At 41.3% G+C, this 19,219-nt stretch overlaps 1 protein-coding gene across 4 annotated transcripts in view; it reads right to left on the bottom strand.

Annotated features, from left to right (window-relative positions):
* The window catches only part of LOC103729163 (inaD-like protein), a 315,156-nt gene that overhangs the window by 166,469 nt on the left and 129,468 nt on the right, over positions 1 to 19,219 (bottom strand). For all 4 annotated transcript variants that reach the window (XR_003848556.1, XM_029560655.1, XM_008827155.3 and 1 more), the window contains one exon: positions 4,268 to 4,359. Coding sequence is in view for 3 of the 4 variants with exons in the window: in XM_029560655.1 (XP_029416515.1) it covers positions 4,268 to 4,359 (92 nt within the window). In the remaining variant the exon portion in view is untranslated. The remainder of the gene's footprint in view (positions 1 to 4,267; positions 4,360 to 19,219) is intronic.

Genomic DNA, 19,219 nt, shown 5'->3' with positions numbered 1-19,219 from the left:
ACACACACACACACACACACACACACACACATACACATGCACACGCACACACACACATCAGTACCGTGAAATTAGACAAAATACATAGGAAGAGTGCATTTTTCATACTTTTTCTTTCTGACATCGTTCACCTTCTTCCTCTCTTCCTTTTCTACTGTTCTATATGAGTCACCACCACAGCAGCAGACGTTGCTAAGTCCATATGGCCAGGCAATTTGTATGTATTAACACATTAGATGGCCTATGAAGCGGCTGTATCATTCCCACATTACAGAGTGGGAAGCTGACCAAGCTCCCACAGTTGGGGTAGAAATAGCTGGGTTTCAAGTCCAGGCAGGGTTTCTTTTTTTACTGGTTCAGTCAGGCTTTAGTGGAGGGGAAGAAAGAAAAAGGAAACAACAACAACAACAACAACAACAACAACAAAAAAACCCAAAACCCAAACTTCTCCTTTTAGGTAAGCATTCTCAAATGAATAGCTCCTTCCAGTTTGGCAAGTGAAGCCTTCACTCACTGTTTGACCATAAAATAGCAGATGCAGATCTGTTCAGTCCAAAGGCTGGCTGTCAGCAGGGTGCACATCTCTCATGATTTAGTTTAGGCTCACTTTTCTATGAGTCTCAAGGTTGATATGCCAACAAACTGCTTAGAATCGCCCCTACAGTTTTTTCTTTCCTATTTTCTTGTTTTCTTTGTTTTTGCTTTTATTTTCTTTTTGGCAATGTTGGGCTCAAAACCAGGGTCTTGCACATGCCAGACAAGCACTCTACCACTGAGCTACGCTGCCAGTCTCGCTTTTACCTTCCTATTTAAAAAATATGGAAAAATCTTCTAAACTTAGCTAATTTTGGAAAATTATAGGAAGCTGTATTGAAACAAGAATTTTGAGTTACAAAAAAAAAATATATTTAAATCCACACAATAGGGGATGGAGAGATGGCTCAGCGGTTAAGAGCACTGGCTACTCTTGCAAAGGACTGGGTTTGGTTCCCAGTACCCACATGGCAGCTAACAACTGTCCATAACTCTAGTTCCAGGAGATCTTATACCCTCTTCTGGCCTTCATGGACACTGTGTACACATGGTATACTTATATACATGCAGGCAAAACACTCATACACATTAAAAAATGAATAATTAGATCCACACAATAATAATAACGCCAAGTAACTTGATATAGTTTTTACTTTGGAGAAGAAAGAATCTAGAATTGCTCTATGGGAACTGAAATTTATCTAACAACATTTTCTGAATGCCCAGTATTCACTGAGCATTATATAATTTAATGACTTTGCAAGAACAATGGCCAAATGCTTGTATCCCCACAAGTTAATGCACAGGGATCAGTAGGGGGGCTTCCAGAAAGATCTGGTCGTGGAGGCAGAACACTCATGGAATTCTTTGTCTTATAAAACAGCAGTAAGAGAGCCTCTTCAGCCAGGAGAAGACCCAACAAGAGACAGGAAGTGAGACCTCACCAGACACCAAAGCTACAGGAACCCTGACATCAGGCCCTGTACCTGAAAGCCAGGCAGCTGGTGCTGCTTTTATAAGTGCCTTGATGGACTACAACAGTCTTTATCAGATTCAATATTTCAAATGTACATTGATAATTCCTAAATTACTTAAAATCAATTCAGCAAAAAAACCATTCAGCAGCCTCCTCGGTCTTTCATACATCATTAATTTACTGAAAAAATTATTTTCTGATTCTGCTCTGCTCTGAAAGAAATAAGAACCCAAATTATCAGAAACTAAACTGGTAAGTCTTTATTGCTGTTACTAAAATTCCACACAGTTCCCTCTTCTGTGTTCCATATAACTTCATGTAATTTCCTCTTTATTGGAGGAAGGTTCTAATTCCCAAATATTTTATTGTATTAAAAGATTTCCTCTGGATTCTCAATTTCCTTTTTGTTCCCTTTAAAACAGAACAGCTCTAAACTGGTACCCAAGGCCCCACTAATGCCAAAGAGGCAAGACCAATGTTACTAACAGCTCTGCAGTTGCTGCCACCACAAACACTAAACACAGACAGCAAAGTACTTATCCTAGTCTGTTTCACTGCTATAATAAAATATCGCAGGCTGGGTAGTTTATAAAGAAAAGACATTTGTTTTAGCTCATAACTTTTAAAGGCGGAAAGTCTAAACACCATGGTGCGGGCTCTGCTGAAAGCCAGGGACAGATGAGATCACTGAGAGTTTGTAACAGAGGGAGAGATCATATGGAAAGATAAGAGGCCAGGGAGTGATTTGGAGATCAGGCTCATTTTGTTGTTTTCTGTCTGTTTTAATCTTTTTGTAGTGCTGGGGATAGGACTGAAATACTCACACAAGGTAGGCAAGCCCTCTTCCACTAAGCTACAACTCCACTCCCAGGCTTATACTTTCATAATATAAGAACTTGGTGTTAAGCAAATAGAGTTCCGTGAGAAGTCCCTTCTAGGGCAGCACCCATGACCTTTTAACTTTTAAGCCACACCCCTCAAAATCCCACCCCTCCTCACATTGCATTGGAGACCAAGCTTTCCACACACAAACCCCATGGGACATACTCAAGCCATGTGAAACCACAACAGGTTACATTCATATTCGTTTTGTGTAATCCTAACAGCTTTATGTGAAGTTTTCAAGCCTGAACTGTGATTTGTATGGACTTTTCTTGATGGGCAATACCTAAACTGTTGAGTGACTGACCTTTCTTCAAGTCTGCTCAGGTTTATCATTGTCAAATGCTCAGTGGCAAGCCCTGACAGATGGAAGAGCAAGGACTCTAAACAAAGATTTGTGCCTAACAGATGGCATCAGGTTGAGAAGCCTGAGGAGCTGACAGACAAAAGTTTTCCTCCTTTGGAATAAAACTGAGACAGGCAGAAAGAATCACTAAGAAGGAAAAAAGGGTGCCAATGAAGGATTACTTCGGGAGAAAAATGTTAATACCAGGTGAGGCTGAAAGATGACGTGGGAAGGGATAGTCAGTGATCTCAGTGCCCAGTCTGGAAATAAAACAACCCTCTAATCCCAGTGCCCACAGGAATGGATGAGTTTCACTGATAGTAACTAGTGAGAAGGGGAAGAAAAGTAATCATCTCCATCATAAAAGACAGCTAATGTCCTTTCAGCCCTTACTCTATGCTCTACACTGAGTTATTGTTTCATATTTGTTTGTTTTGTGGTGTTGAGGATGAAACCCAGGGCCTTGAGCATTCTTGGCAAGTGCTCTTCCATTGAGCTGTAGCCCAGTCCATATTGATCATTTTAAAATAAAACAATGAACGAGGCAGGTGTTTTATGGAGCCCATTTTAAAAGAGGTTAACTGAGGCAGAGAGGGAAAAGAATCCCAGAAATAGTTACACCACGTACCAAAAATTCAGACTTATCTATCATTTAATTAAATAATAGAGACTCAATGTCATTCTCTTGCTGACATGACAAAATCAGCTAGAAGATGTATGAATTCCCAGTTCTGGTTGACAAGCAGTGTAAGAGCTCAGTCAGCTAGCAGGTGAGGTGGGCTGTGTGCTTCAGAACACACAGCAGAGCTGATTGTCCCAGCATACATCTCCAACCAGCACTCTTTTTAATTTTTTTTCAAGGCAATGTTTCATGTAGCCCAAGCTGGCCTCCAACTCTCTATGCAGTGAAGGATGACCTTGAACTGATCCTCCTCCCCCACCTCCCAAGTGCTGGGATTGTAGGCATGCAATACACCTGTTGGAGTTGGAGTCCAACGTTTTGTGCATTGTACTAACTGAGCTCTATCCCTAGCCAGCACTCTCAACTTTCTGGTACTGGGGATGAGCCAGGACCGGGCACACGCTAGACAGACGCTCTGTCTAGACCACTCTGTTATCCCCAGTTATTGTTTTAAGCAGCTCCTACATGTTTCTGGGTTCTGTAACTGCTGATTCTTTCATAAAGGCAATAATGAATCAGCAAATATACCAACTGACAGTGACATGAGAAGCCAGACCACTCCATTCCATTTGCATACAGGAAAATCAGATTCAGCATGTAAAGAACCTTTTAAGTTGATAGAAATACTAAATTCAACTACCAATTCTATCTTATGAAACATGAAAAACAAGAACACTTCATAGTCAAAACAGTCTGTACTTATCTTAAAGTGACAGTTACAAAAGGAAAGTGTAGCTTTAGAATACAGTAACTTTGCAAGACAAACCAAAAATTAAACAGTCTTATGCCAATAATAACCTCTCCAAAGGCGACTGCATATTTTTTAAATCAGGAGTATCTACCTTACCTGATGAAAACCAGTTTGACCTTGGTTGGGGCAGTCTTGATAATGGCAGATGCATTTTGATGACTTCTTCCATACAGGATCTGATTGTTTATCTGTTTAGGGAAAAAAGTATTTATAAAAATACGGCCTGCATATTTTACATAATATATATACATTATGAAAGATGTGTGTATATAGGACTCATTAATGTTAAAAATGTCAATATTTTTTGTACTACAGATTCAAACACTAATTCCTTTTGTTTGTTTGGTTTGGTTTTTTTGAGGCAGGGTCTCTGTGTAGCCCCAGCCGGCCTGGAACTCACAAAGATCCGCCTGCATCTGCCTCCCGAGTGCTGGGATTAAAGGTGTGCACCACCAAGCCTGGCTCAAACACTAATTCTAAGCAACTATTAAAAACCACCAAATTCAGTTTGGGCTACAGTTAATAAAAAACTTAAATCCTTGACTCCATTGCTCTCAAGTTTATGAGAACAGTATTTGAGCTCAATGCAAAAGTTTTATGACAGATATTTTGGTTCCTCAGCTTTTCCAGATTTCTAAAAAATGTACAAAACAGACCAAACTATAGTATCTGCCAGAGCCCTAGAGGGCCTGTTAAACAGGATTCTGTAAGTATGTCAATGTTATTGCATAGCATAAATTTTGTTGCCATGGGAGATAACTATTATATTCCTGTTTAAAGTCAGAATTTAATCAATTGCATAGGAACATCTTACCGTGGATAATCAAGGAGCCATCTGCTCACGTCTCCCTGTAGCCCCAGCTGTCCAGAAACTCACAGAGATCCACCTGCCTCTGCTTCCCAAGTGCTGGGATTAAAGGTGTGTGCTACCATGCCCGGCAATGTGCTGGTATTTTTAATTTGACTGGAGTCATTTAAATATGATAGAACATTAGACCTAAATTCTTTTCATTTCAGATTTTCTCATTGATAAATTACGAGAACGACTAAGTATTCTCTTGTTTTATTCATACAATTTTTGTCCCCATCTACTTGATAAGCAATTCATGACTTGTGACTTTTACTATTATATTATCCCCATGTGACTGTGGCTCTGATAACTTTTTAAAATGTTTTATTTAGTATCTTTATTTGATGTATGAGTGTATTGTCTGGATGTGTGCAAGTGCACCCATGTTGTTCAATGCCCACAGAGGTTAGAAGAAGGCATTGGATCCCCTGGAACTGGAGTTATGGACGGTTGTTAGCTGTCATGTGGGTGCTGGGATTTGAACCCAGGTCCTCTGCAAGAGCATCCAGTGCTCTTAACCACTGAGCCATCTCTCCAGCCTCCAGCTCTGATAACTTCTATCTCAGGGATGGTACGGTGCACTCAACAAGGAGTGAACACTAAGGGGTACTGAAGTCTGTTGTGTCAGTGCCTAATCCATCTGCCTTTGATGCCTTTGCACTGTTGGATTTGAAGACACACTTGACATATCTTTCAAAGTGTCATTTTTCTCATGGCAGTTTCAATGAGAAAGTATATGGAAATAAATACTTCAAAGGATGGGACTGAAGCATAATGCTCATAACTGTTCTAAAGGAAGCTTGTCCATCCTATGCCTAGGAAGACAGAGCCAGGGTCACCTCCAAGGCTGACATGATGATGTCTAGCTACTTCTCTACTCTGCCTCTTATTCTATCAGCTTTTGTTCTTCATCAGCACTATCATTCGCACAGAAATACATTTATTCCTATACTCCCAACTTTCTGTGACTCAGTTTCTTATTCTCTAAAAGGATTTCAAACACCTACTTCACAAAGTTGTGAGAATTAAAGGGAAATGTGGTCACATTTTATTTATAGTCCTCTTCATACCTGAAAGAGATCTTTTTTTCCTATATCCTGACACTCATCTTTTCTGCTGTTAGCCTTTAATATTTATGCATTTAATAATGTGCCCCCTTTAGACTTCTGGTGCTAATGTACTAATACAAACATGCTAATACTTTATTGATATGTTCATGGTTTTATCTTTCATACACAAAAAGAGAGAAAGAGAGAGAGAGAGAGAGAGAAATTGATTTTCTTTTCCTTTCTCCTTTTTTCTTCTTGGTGCTGGATATTAAATCACACTAAATGTGAACAGTATAGTACTTAGCTATATACTCAACCTATATAATATCTTCTTAACTAATTTAGTTATAAGGCAAATGTTTGGAGAAACATAGTCATTAAGAATAATGTGAAAAAATATAACAACACAGATGACCAAAATATACGAAGTAGCAAAACTAAGTTAAAAAGCAGTATGTGTAGCCCCTCTATGTTTTCTACTCACCATATTTTCTAACCTCCTTAATTTACAGAGACACACAAAGGATCATTTGGTTCTATCTGAAATGAGAAGATGTATGGAATGGGCCTGATTCAGGGAGTTACCTGTGAGCATTCTTGCCACCAAGACCTCTGCATCCAGAGACCTTTTCTAAACCAGAACTTAATTACCTACCGTTGAGTTCTGTGACACCAGGGTAAAGAAAATTTCTATTCTTTTTCCTTTTAACATTAGATTTATTTAGTTTTAAATTTTCTTAAATTTATTTTTATTTTTTGTGTATGTGTGTTTTGTCTGTATGTATGCAAGTGCACCACAGTCATGCAGTGCCTATGGAGGTCAGAAGAGGGCATCAAATCCCCTGAAACTGTAGTTATGGATGGTTGTCAGCTGCATGTAGGTGCTGGGAACTGAACCTGGGTCCTCTGCAAGAGCAGCCAGTGCTCCTAACCGCTGAGCCAACTCTCCAGCCCCACATTATTTATTTGTGCGTGTGCGTGTGCGTGTGTGTAGGTGTATACCTTGGTATGCGTGTGGAGGTCAGAGGACAACTTGTAGGAGCTGGTTCTCTCCTTTAAGACCATGTGGATCCCAGGGACTGAACTTGGTTGTCAGGTTTGGGAGCCTTTAACCTGATGATCTGGCTGGCCCAGATAAAGAAAATTTCTTATTGCACTTATACTCCAGTAAACATAAGGTCAATCCCCATCAGGCTGTAGGCACCAGTGCAACAGACTTTTAGTAGACTGAGCTATGCTCCCTGAGGGCAGAAACCAGCCCATTACTCTTGGTATCTCCAGGGGTACTGAGGGACTAAGTTGCAGAGCCCTATGTGGAAGGACATTTAATCAGCTCCAAATATACAATCTGTGATGTGGACTCCAGCCTTCACTGTGACTGAGGTTAAAAACAATGATTTTTTTCTAAAAATACTGGTTTTGAGGGCTGATGTGATGGCTAGATTCCTGGCACCCACATTTTAAAAAAGGATGTGGTGGCATGCATCTATGATCCCAGCACTCCTACAGCAAAATAGGAGAGAGGAGAATGGAACCCTGTGGCCAGCTAGCCTGGAGTAAGCAGTGTGGCTAGAACAAGAAACCCTAACTCAGCAAGTGGAAGGGGAGAACTGACTCTGTGAAAATTGTCCTTGAACCAACACACGCTACCACAAAACCTTCACACATACATTAAAAAATCATCTTTAAGCAGCAAAAAGCTGGAGTATATAGAAAATCAAACTTTTATGTTCATGGATCTGCTCACCTTCCATTTTGACAAGACAGAACTTAATAGTAATTTAATTCTAAGAGGGCAAAATGGGTTCCGGATGTAGAAACAAGTAGGCTTATCCTTTCATTTGACTGAGGAAGCTACAATTGTGCCTCTTGGGTGTTGTCTAAATGCTTAGAGGCTCTGCAGAAGGTGCTTGCAGCTGCTGCTTTCTGCAGTGCCAGCAGGTGTGGCATTTACAGTGGGAGCAGCTGTTCCTTGTCAATGTGCAGAGCTCTGCAGAAATGCTGTGCCATGGAAAACTAGGAAGAGAGCTAGAAACTGGAGACACAGGGGAACTTGACCTGACCAGGTTAGTCTAAAGGGGAAATGCAAATCTCTGAACAAAGCCTTGTTTCTGGCCTTAAAAATGACACACATAAGATTGTTTGAGATGTTCTGTATGATATACACACACACACAAATATCAACAAATAAAAAAAAAGAGTTATATTTGAGGAGGAAGCATAAAAATTTACTTCATGTTAATTAGTAGAGGTAATAAACATTACCATTGCAGTCTACCTGATGACTTTACATCCATACTTAGGTGCCAAGGATCTGAGTGTAACCAGCTGTGACTAGTAATAATCAGATACATAGAGATCAGAGATGCATGTGCAAACATCTAAGTGTTATTAGCAAAAACAATGAGTTTTTCTGTAGGAAATGGAGATCTTTTTTAAAGGTTAAAAACTCATTCAATTTTATGTCTTACAGGGTTTATACTGACTGCAATATTGTATAACTGTATTAATTCAACTGTGAAGCTAAAAATTTACAGCCACTTTTGAAAGAGATGTATCTTTGCTCTGGAAATTGTTATTGAATATGTTAATGCTGTAATGAAATGAACACACACATACACACACACACGTAAACACAGAGGGATGGGTGAGGTGGTTCAGAAGGCAGACACACTGGCAGCCAAGAGGGATGACCTGCATTTGATCACTGGAGCCCACATGGAAGGAAAGAAGTGATTCCTGCAAGCTGTTTTCTGACCTCCACCTATTTCCATCGTATACAAGCACGTGCATGTGCACACATGTATACAAACACACAAATGTAATTTAAAAAATTTGGTGGGGGGTATGCTGGAAAGATGGTTCAGTAGTTAAGAGCACTGGTTACTCCTGCAGAGGAACTGGATTCAGTTCCCAGCACCCACATGGCAGGTAACAACTGTCCTAAATCTAGTTCTAAGGGATCTCACACACTCTTCCATTCTCTGTGAACACTGTATGACAGAGGTATACTTCTATACATGCAAGCAAAACACTCATACACACAAAATACAAATTAATTGAAACATTTAAATGCCAAGTGACCTCTATGTGTTGGGAGAGGTGGCTCTCCTTTGAGGTTTTATAGTCTTATGTCCTATAGAAATTTACCAATTGAAACAAAAGATACAGAGTTTCCAGCTATGTAGGCAGATTTTGTATTTTCTCATCCCCAAATGAAACAAACTCTGGAGAAAATTCAGTAAGTAATCAGAAGGGATATGATAGATTTGAAACACAATGAACTTGAGATTGCCACTTATTCATTACTAAGAAGCTGCAGTTTCTTGGGTCACGAAAGAGATGTTTTTTCTTTTCTTTTTTCTTTTCTTTTTTCTTTTTGTTTTTTTTGAGACAGGCTCTTCCTGTAGCCCCAGCTGGACTGATTCGCTATGGAGACCAGGCTGGCCTCAAACTCACAGAGATCTGCCTGCCTCTGCCTCCCGAGTACTGGGACTAAAGGCTACTGGGACTAAAGGTGTGCACCACCACGCCCGGCTATGGGTCACTACTCTTTAAACAACAGATGGAAGTCTTCCAAGTACAGCAGGGTCAAACAAGGAAAGCAATCTATTCTTCCTGGAAGTCTTTGGATAATTAACAATAATGATAGATACCATTTACTGAGGACTTGGTCTGCAGAACATGATGCTAAACTTTTCTTTGAAAATTATACTTATTTAGTGTGTGTGTGTGTGTGTGTGTGTGTGTGTGTGTGTGCATGCGTCACAGTGGTGGGCATGTGGAGGTTAGAGGAGTTGCAGGAGTTGGTTCCTTCCTTCCATCATCATCTGTATTCTGGGGACCAAACTCAGGCTACTAGGCTTGGCAGAAGACTCTTACTTGCTGAGACATCTTGCCAGCTTAACTATGCTAAGAAATTCACACAAAGGTTACCAAATAAATCTCAAGACAACTGGAGTATTATTTACTTTCACTGAGCCTGAAACAGAGAAGCTGAATAATCTGTTCAGGGTAGTTTAAAAACTGGTACTCTTAAGGCACAAATATATGTCAAACATGCATAAGGCACATACAAAAAAAAAAAAAAAAGATGAATCCTGGGAGTCATCTTTATGTACATGTCTACTAAATAAATCCTGAGCCAGAACAGAAGGTGCCAGGCACCCACAGTCTGAGGTGTAGAATTCAAAGTTGGAAAGGTAGAATCCCATGTCACACAACATGGAGAAAGTATGTAAGAGCTGGCTGTCAGTATGAGTCAGTATGGAGCCCTATCAGGCTATGGTTATCTTAATGCAAAGAAGCCTGTACCCAGGACAATAATGTACCCCAATGACACATATGTGATGGTACAAACACATACATAAATACATGTAAATAATATATTTACATGTCACTATCCTTTTAGCTTTTAATAGTCAAAGGAAAACAATGATTTCATTTGGTGAGGAGCAGCACTTGCATTGTTTCATAAAGAGTAAACATTCAGATTATCTAATAAATGGGAAAAATGCCGTTTTAAATTTTATTTCCAATAAACTGAGAAGTAGAGAAGCTAAGTGCTTTCTCCAGAATTTCTCCTCTAAAGGTAAGTTAATGTATTAAGGGAAGAAGAGTCAATTATTTAGACATGTCCTTACCTTTGATAGTCCCATAAAGAAGGCAAGAACTAGCTTTAGTCCTGATTTGTATTTTCTTTTTTCTTTTTTTTTTTTCTTGGTCTTTTTGAAACAGGGTCTCTCTGTAACCCTAGCTGGCCTGGAATTCGCTATGTAGACCAGGTTGGCCTCAAACTCAGAGATTGCCTGCCTCTGCCTTCTAAGTGCTGGGGTTAAGGTGTGCGCCACCAGGCCTAGTCTGATTTCTATTTTCAGATCCACCCAGGTAGTCTAGTATCTTAAAACCTAAGATACTGGTTTTTCTGGCAGTCTAGTTTATACATGCTTGATTTTCAATGATTGACAGTCCTCCCTCTAGAAAACTCACGGTTTTTTGCTAAATTACTATAGATCAAGAAATTATTTCTCCACAGAATTTGTATATTGAACTCCTAATTCCAAATATGATGGTATTTAGAGGTGGAGTTGAAGGTGGAGCCCTAATCAATGAAATCGTGTCCTTTGTAGGAAGAGATATGAAGGACTGGAAAGGGGTTAAGAACACATATAGCTCTTACAGAGGAACAGCAGCCAGCAACCCTGGTAGGTGGTTCACAATGACCTGTAACTCCAGCTCTGGGGATCTGATGCTCTCTTAGGACCTCCATGGGCACTGTACCGACTGCTCTTGCAGAAGACCCAGGTTCAGTTTCCAGTACCCACATGGTGGCTAACAACTGTCTATGACTCTAGTTCTAGGAGATCTAACACCATCTTCTGGCCTCCTGAGGCACTGCTTTCACACTGTGTACTTACATACATTCAGGGAAAACACTCCTATGAATAAAATAAAAATAAATTATTTAAAAATTGAAAAATAAAATCTTAAAAATTCCATTGGAATAAGAGAGGATACAAATATTTATCACAGCTGAATGAAAAGTAAAAGCAGAAAACCTTCCTCTCTTGTTTCTTCCCCTGCCTACCGACTTCATTTTATTTACTACTGTGTGTGTAACTGATGTGTGTGAGTGAGGGCAGGTATGCCACTGTGTGCACGAAGGTGAGAGGACAACTTTTGGAGTCTGTTCTCTTTCTACTATGCATATTGGCAATCGAACCCAGGTCACCAGGTTTAAGTGGCAAGTGCTTTTACCCACTGAGCCAGCCCACTGGCCTTTGCACATGTCTTCTAAGTTACTGAAGAGTTCTGGTAGCACACATCTGAATCTCAGCATTTGGGATGCAGAGGCAGGCCTATGAGATCAAGGCCAACTTGGTCTACATAGTTTTAGGCCAGCTGGAGCTACAGGAAGGGAGGGGGGAGGGGGAGGGGGAGCGGGACCTTCAATTGAGGAATTAGATTGGCCTGTGAGCATGTCTGTGGGGCATTTTCTGGATTGCTAATTGATATTGGAGTGCCCAGTCCACTGTGGGCAGCCACCCCTGAGCAGATAGGCCTGGGCTGTATAAGAAAAGCAGCCGAGCAAGCCAGGGGAAGTGAGCCAGTGAGCAGCCTTCCTTCAAGGTTTCTGCCTCAGTTCCTGCCCTGGTGCCCCTTGATGATTTATTTAAAGACAGGGTCTCACTATGTAGCCCATGTTGGCCTTGAACTTTTCATGCAGCAGAGGTTGGCTTTGAAATTGTGATCCTCCTGCCTCAGCCTCTTGAGTGCTGATTAAAGTCTTCACCACCATGCCTAGTGACTGCTATGCTCTTGACCAGCTACTTGGGTTTTCTGAGCGGTTTTTGGATTCCTCCTCCTCTTCTTTTTTTTTTTTTTAATTCTTTATTTTTTAGAAGAAGCATTTCATTATAGCTTTAACATACTCAATAACAATTTCCAGAGCAAAGATACATTTCTTTCAAAAGTGGCTATAAATATTTTTAGGTTCACAGTTGAACTAATACAGTTATACAATACTGAACTCAGTATAAACCCTGTAAGACAGGGTTTTATCATTATCTTTATTTTATGTATACGAGTGTATTGCCTGCATGTAGGTAAGTGCACCCATGTTGTGCATTGCCACAGAGGTCAGAAGAGGGCTTCAGATTCCCCTGGAACTGGAGTTAAGGACAGTTCATAGCCGCCATGTAGGTTCTGGGAACATAGTTGGTTGCACTTGGATCCTTGGCACCTGTGTATGTCTATAAAGTCATCAGGTAGATTTCAATGGTAATGTTTATCACCTCTACTAAGTAACATGAAGTAAATTTTTATGCTTCCTCCTCAAATATAACTCATTATCACTGACAACAGGGTACTTCTGAGACCTTCCAGATATTAACTTCTGTTTCAGCTTCTGACAACCTGGTCCCAGAAAGGCAACAACAGGTATATTATGGGTGAGTTAATTTTCTCCCAGGCTCCAAATTTCAAATTCAGTGAAATGCCACTCAAGAACAAATTATAGCAGTTCTGGACTCCAGGGCCAAGTGCTGAAACAACAGCCATGACAGCATTTGTGAATCTTGTGAGTCATATTGGAACAGGTTTCCATTGCACTTAATTTCCCCCTCACAGTTTGGTCTCTGCCACTGTACTAGGAAAGAAGCAAAAACCCCAACATGAGGGAAATCCCCTGGGATTTCTGAGAAAAAATTTAAATATGAGTATATGTGTGTGTCTATGTATGGATTTGTTCATGTGAGTGTAGTGTCCCTAGAGGCCAGAAGGGGGGAGGGCACCAGATCTCCTGGAGGCAGTTGTGTGGAATCATTAGCTGCAATATTTTAGTTTTTAGAAGAAGTAGAATTACGGTTAATCCATGAAGATTCAGAGAGAGAGAGAGAGCAAATGGATGAAAATCTTTTTCTAATATTACATAAACATTCTTTTTTTTAATATATTTCATTTATTATTTTTATGTGTATGTGTGTATTGCCTGTATGTAGGTAAGTACACCCATGTCATACAATGCCCGCAGAGGTCAGAAGAGGCTGTCGGATCCCCTGGAACTGGAGTTACGGACAGTTGTTAGCTGCCATGTGGGTGCTGGGATTTGAACCCAGGTCTTCTGTAAGAACAACCAATGTTCTTAATCGCTGAGCCATCTCTCCAGCCCCCTAATATTACATAAATTTTCATTTTAAAGGTCTTTAATGAGATTTGTTTCAATCAAATTAATTATTCAAAAATATCACAAAGAGACAAGCTTTCAACTGCCCTTAATTCTCTGTAGTTCAGCTGAACATGATTATAAATTTATGCTGAGAAGCAGCTCAATTAAACTTCCTCAAAAGATATCAAATTGGAAGTAAAAGTTAATTAACTTAAGTCAGGGTTGAAAATATTAATCATACAAAATGAAAACATAGTTCTAGTAGCAGATTTGCCTGAGGTTTGAACATCATGCCATAATGGATCACACTCAACAATCTCCCACCCAAGCTTCCTTTTTTAAAGCAAAAGGATTTATTATGAAAGCTGACAAACTATTATTAAGAAGCTGAACTGAAACTCTTATTACTTGAGTGGCTAAAAATGAAATCAGAGTCCCTTTCTTCACTTTCAAATATTTTCTGAAATTCATATTTTAAGACATTAGAACCTATAGTTTAACTTTTAAAACAATTCTTTACTGAATATAAAACACACGGAGGAAAAAAAAAACCAAAATTATGTTTATAATGATCAATATTTTTGGTACTTAAGATCAAATCCAATGCCCTGTACACGCTAGATGAGTGCTCTACCACTGAAGAATGTCCTGGATCTTTTCAAGCTTATCTTGAAACAGGGTTTTGGTAAATTACTCAGGCTGGCCTAGCTCTTTTGACCCTTCTGTCTCAGACTACGGGTGTGTGCCACCATACCCCACGAATGGCTAAATTCTGGGCAACTCTTTCCCTTTCTAGATTTATCCTTGAAAGAGTAAAAGCTCGGGCTACAAAGATGGCTCAGCAGTTAAGAACACTGACTGTTCTTGCAGAAGACCCAGGTTTGAATCCCAGCACCTACATGGCAACTAACAACTATCTGTAACTCCAGTTCCAGGGGATCTGATAGCCTCTTCTGTCCTCCACAAGCATTGCACAACATGGGTACACTTACCTACATGCAGGCACTGCATGCATACACATAAAATAATAAATAAAATTTAAAAAAGAGTAAAATCTCACACATTAAAATGTCTACCATAGCCATACCTTTAATTGGGAAAAAATGGAAACGTGCAGGCTTATCATATCTGTCATCAGGCCAACAATGGAAAGCCACCTCATGACAAAGAAATAAGGGGGGTAAAATATCTAGATATGTCACCATAAAAAGATAACACTGTTGGGCTGGAGAGATGGTTTAGTGCCTAAGAGTGCTTGCTACTCTTTCAGAGAACCTGAGTTTGGTTCCCAGCGTCCATATCAGGTGGCTCACAGCTGCTTGTAATGCCAGCCCCAGGGGATTCATGATTCTCTCTTCTGGCCTACACAAATACACACATAGGTAAATAAAAATTAATAAAACTGATCTGAAAAATAACATTGTACCTGGGCATGGTGAAGCACGCCTGTAGTCCCAGCACTTGGAAGGCAGAGGCAGGTGGATTTCTGTGAGTTCAAGGCCAGCCTGGTCTACATAGTGAGTTCCAGGACAGTTGGGGCTACAGGGAGACCCTGCTTCAAAAAGACCAAAAAAAAAAAAAAATTGTTGAGTGAAAAATGTAACAAATACCATATAATCTAATTATCAATCACTTATCACATTTTTTCATTATTTTCCTAAGTTTTTGTGTGGGTTAAAGAAATATCTCTAGCTGCGCATGGTGGCACATGGCTTTAACCCCAGCACTCAGGAGGCAGAGGCATGTGGATCTCTGTGAGTTCAAGGTCAGCCTGGTCTACATAGTGAGTTCCAGGCCAGCTGGGCCTACAGGGAGACCCTGTCTCAAAAAGACAAAAAAGAAATATCTCTGACAAGTGGGATCGTAGGTGACTGCTTTTCTATATCAGTATTTTTTAAAGTTTTATTGTATTTTATTTAATAACATGTGTGTGTGTGTGTGTGTGCATGCGTGTGTGTGGTGTGCAGTGTATGTGCAGTGATGGAACAGATGATCCAAGCTCACAGAAAGCACGGTTCCATAATAATCAACAAATACCTCGGAAAAAATGATCATTTCATTTTTTTTTCTCAAAAAGAAAAAACAAAATAAAACAAAAAAACAAGGCATGGCAGTGTATACTTTTAATCTCAGCACTGGGAAGCAGAGGCAGGCAGAGCTCTATGAATTTGGGGCCAGCCTGATCTATGTATTAAGTTCTAGGCCAGATGGGGATACAGGGAGATGCTGTCTCAAAAACAGCAAAAATACAGCTGGAGAGATGGCTCAGAGGCTAAGAGCACTGGCTGCTCTTGCAGAGGACCTGGGTTCGATTCCCAGCACCCACATGGTGGCTAACAACCATCTCTAACTCCAGTTCCAAGGGATCCAACGCCCTCTTCTGACTTCCTCAGGCATTGCATGACATAGGTACACCTACACACATGCACCTAATACACTCATACACATAACCCCTCCAACAACCCCCCCCAAAACAACAAACAATCCATCAAGGAAGGAAGAAGAGACAGGATTTCCATTACCTGTACAGTACAAGAGAGAATAATGAGAAATGAGTACAATACACCTTTTAACAGGAATTTCCATCAATATTGCTGAAGAATTTTGTTTTCTAAGGAAGTTGAGATATCAGACCATAACATTTTGGGGCAGTGTGTGTGTGTGTGTGTGTGTGTGTGTGTGTGTGTGTGTATTCTTGGATGCACCTTTAAAAATTTTTTAATTGATTCTTTGAGAATTTCATACAGTGTATTTTGACCATATTCAGATGCCCTCTCCTTTGACTTCATTACTCTTTTTTGGGGGGGTCTTTTTGAGACAGGGTCTCTCTGTAGCCCAGGTGTCCTAGAACTCACTATGTAGACAAGGGTGGCCTTGAACTCACAGAGATCTGCCTGACTCTGCCTCCTGAGTGCTGGAATTAAAGGCGTGTGCCACCATGCCCAGCCATTGCTCTTTTTAAAAATTATTTTCTTAGCTGGGTGTTTATTTTCATTTTTTTATTGAATTCTTGCAACTTTCATACAATATATTTTGATCATATTTAGACACCCTCCACTATCTGCACCCCCTTCATATCCTCACCCCATTTCATGTGCTCTATCTATATAAAAGCTTGTCAAGTCAAATTTATGTCCCCCAAATGCCTTTTGGTGTGGGTCCATCCAGTGAAGCCTGGTTAACCTACCCAACATCACATCCTCAAAGAAAACTGACTCCCCGCCACCCATGAGCCATCAACTTCCAGCAGTTCCTTAGCTAGGGTTAGGCTTCTTGCCTACTTCCCTCATCCATGCTGGGTTTCTCCATGGCTTGCACAGGTCTTCTGCATGCTGTCACCAGCACTGTAGGTTCATATATGCAAATGCTGTGTTGTGCCTGGAAAACATGCTTCCTTGTATTCACTCATTACCTCTGGCTCTTATAATCTTTCTGTCCCCTATTCTGCAATGGTCCCTGAGCCTTGGGAGAAGGTGTGATATAGGTATCTCATTTAGGGCTGCGCACTCCATAATCCCTTACCCTCTGCATGTTGATGAGTTGTGGGTCTCTGTGCTATCTCTTATCTGCTGAAAGAAGCAGCTTTTCTGGTGAGTTGAGAGATAGACTAATTGGTCTGGCAGGTGCAGGGGGATTGGCTTTGTACTTTATTTATCTATGTCCGTGTGTCTGTGTGAGTGAACGCCACATTTGTGCAGGTGCCTGAGGAAGATAGAAGAGGGCACTGGATCCCTTGGAGCTAGAGTTAAAGAAGATGTGTCCCAGTGTAGGGGCTTGGGATGTGACTCAAGCCCTCTGAAAGAGCAGCAAGTGTTTACTCTTAATGGCTGAGCCATGTCTCCAGTCTATACCTTGTTTTGAGAGAAAAGCTTCTCACTGGGACTTGGAGCTCACTGATCAGAGGATGGCCACAGGAATCCTCTAGTCTCTACCTCCTCAGCACTGGAATTACAACTGCCACCAAAACTGACTCTTTTCATGGGTGCTGTGGATCAAACTTAGGTCATAAGGCTTGCATGGCAAAGACTTTACCCACTAAGCTGGGTAAAACCTCACTGGCTCCATCTCACTGGATGGAGTTTCTCTACTCAACAGTCATCAGAGAAACAGTTCTGCAGAGATGGTGACATCTTTTGCACCTGAGAGCGTTTACTGCATACCTCATTCAATCTAGCGCTGCCCCTTAGCAGAGGCTATGAAACAGGAGGTCCTGCAGTGCTGCAATGTCATCAAGACTCCCAAGTTCAGTTATGTAAAAGGTTTAAGGTATATAGTGATGCAGCCAGCATGAAGGTGCAGGTCTCCAGATCCCAAAGCTTCTAGTAAGTCTGGGGCCACTGGAACAAGAACACTCATTGGTTGAAGGGGATTCCTGAGATTTTCTTAATCCTTAATATTATCATCCATCCCTCCCCGAGCCAACCCAGGCAGAATCACTCCTCAGTGCCCATTTCTGATTTGATTCTCTGCATTCAACCACCCACTCCTCACCTGTTCCTCACACATGCTCCTGTAGGCAACCCTCATTTAAGTCACTGAAGTCACCAAAAACAAAACGGACATGGAAGCAGAATAGGGCCAGTTGGGAGGAGGAAGAGGATCAGCAGAAGTGGGAGGGGACAAGGAGGGCAGTGCAGGGCGAATCTGATCAGAATCTACTATGTACATCTATGAAAATGTCATAATGATCCATTATCTCAATTAATATACACTAATAAAACATTTTTAAACCCACTCTTCTCTCACCTCCCTCTGCTTCCTTGGGCCTGCCGGACCCTCAGGCCTCTCTCCACGCCAGGGTAAGTCAATCTTGCCCTCCATGCCTTGATTTCCACAGCCTCACTCACCCTCCCATCTCCCCCGCCGGTCTCTCCTCCTAGCCTAGGCCCTGTCCCATTCCTTGTCTTGGCACCCCAGACACCTGGGGAACCACCACTGCTTCTTCCTGATCCTGTACATCCAGAGCAGTTCTTTCTCAGGTCCCCAGGAGCACTGCTTCTGGGCCTGGGCCCACCCTCACCTCCCTCTGCTTCCTGGGCCTGCAGGATCCACAGGCCTCTCTCCAACCCACATGCTTCTCTCTCCAGGACCAACCCAGCTCCTCAGTGCAGTCCCCAGGGGCCCTTGGAGCCACCTCCCACCCCCAACTTCCTTTGCATCTCTGAGTGGTATGGCCACTAGCTGCCCTAGACTAGCATCCTTCCTGGGCCCGGCTCCCAGGCCAGTACAACCCCCAAATTCCTCAGGCCAAAATCTATCCTGGAGGGATCCAGACCTTAGGAGAAAGCCTGAGAGCCTCTGTTCCACATCTGACTTGGGCCTCTGTGGGAACTCTTGAAGACAAAAGCAATCTGACCACTCCAATATAAAATCAAAAGAGAACAGGAGGCTTAGAGGAGCCAGCTTTTCATGCTCAAAAAGTAAACCACAAAGACACATAAAGTTCACAAAAAGAAGCAGACCTAAACTTGAAGGCTTGAGTC

The sequence above is a fragment of the Nannospalax galili genome, unplaced genomic scaffold (genome assembly GCF_000622305.1).
Source record: "Nannospalax galili isolate Female #2095 unplaced genomic scaffold, S.galili_v1.0 scaffold793, whole genome shotgun sequence".
NCBI classification, from domain to species: Eukaryota; Metazoa; Chordata; class Mammalia; order Rodentia; family Spalacidae; genus Nannospalax; species Nannospalax galili.
Note: the sequence above shows the minus strand (reverse complement) of the source record. Positions and strands in the feature narration are given on the sequence as shown.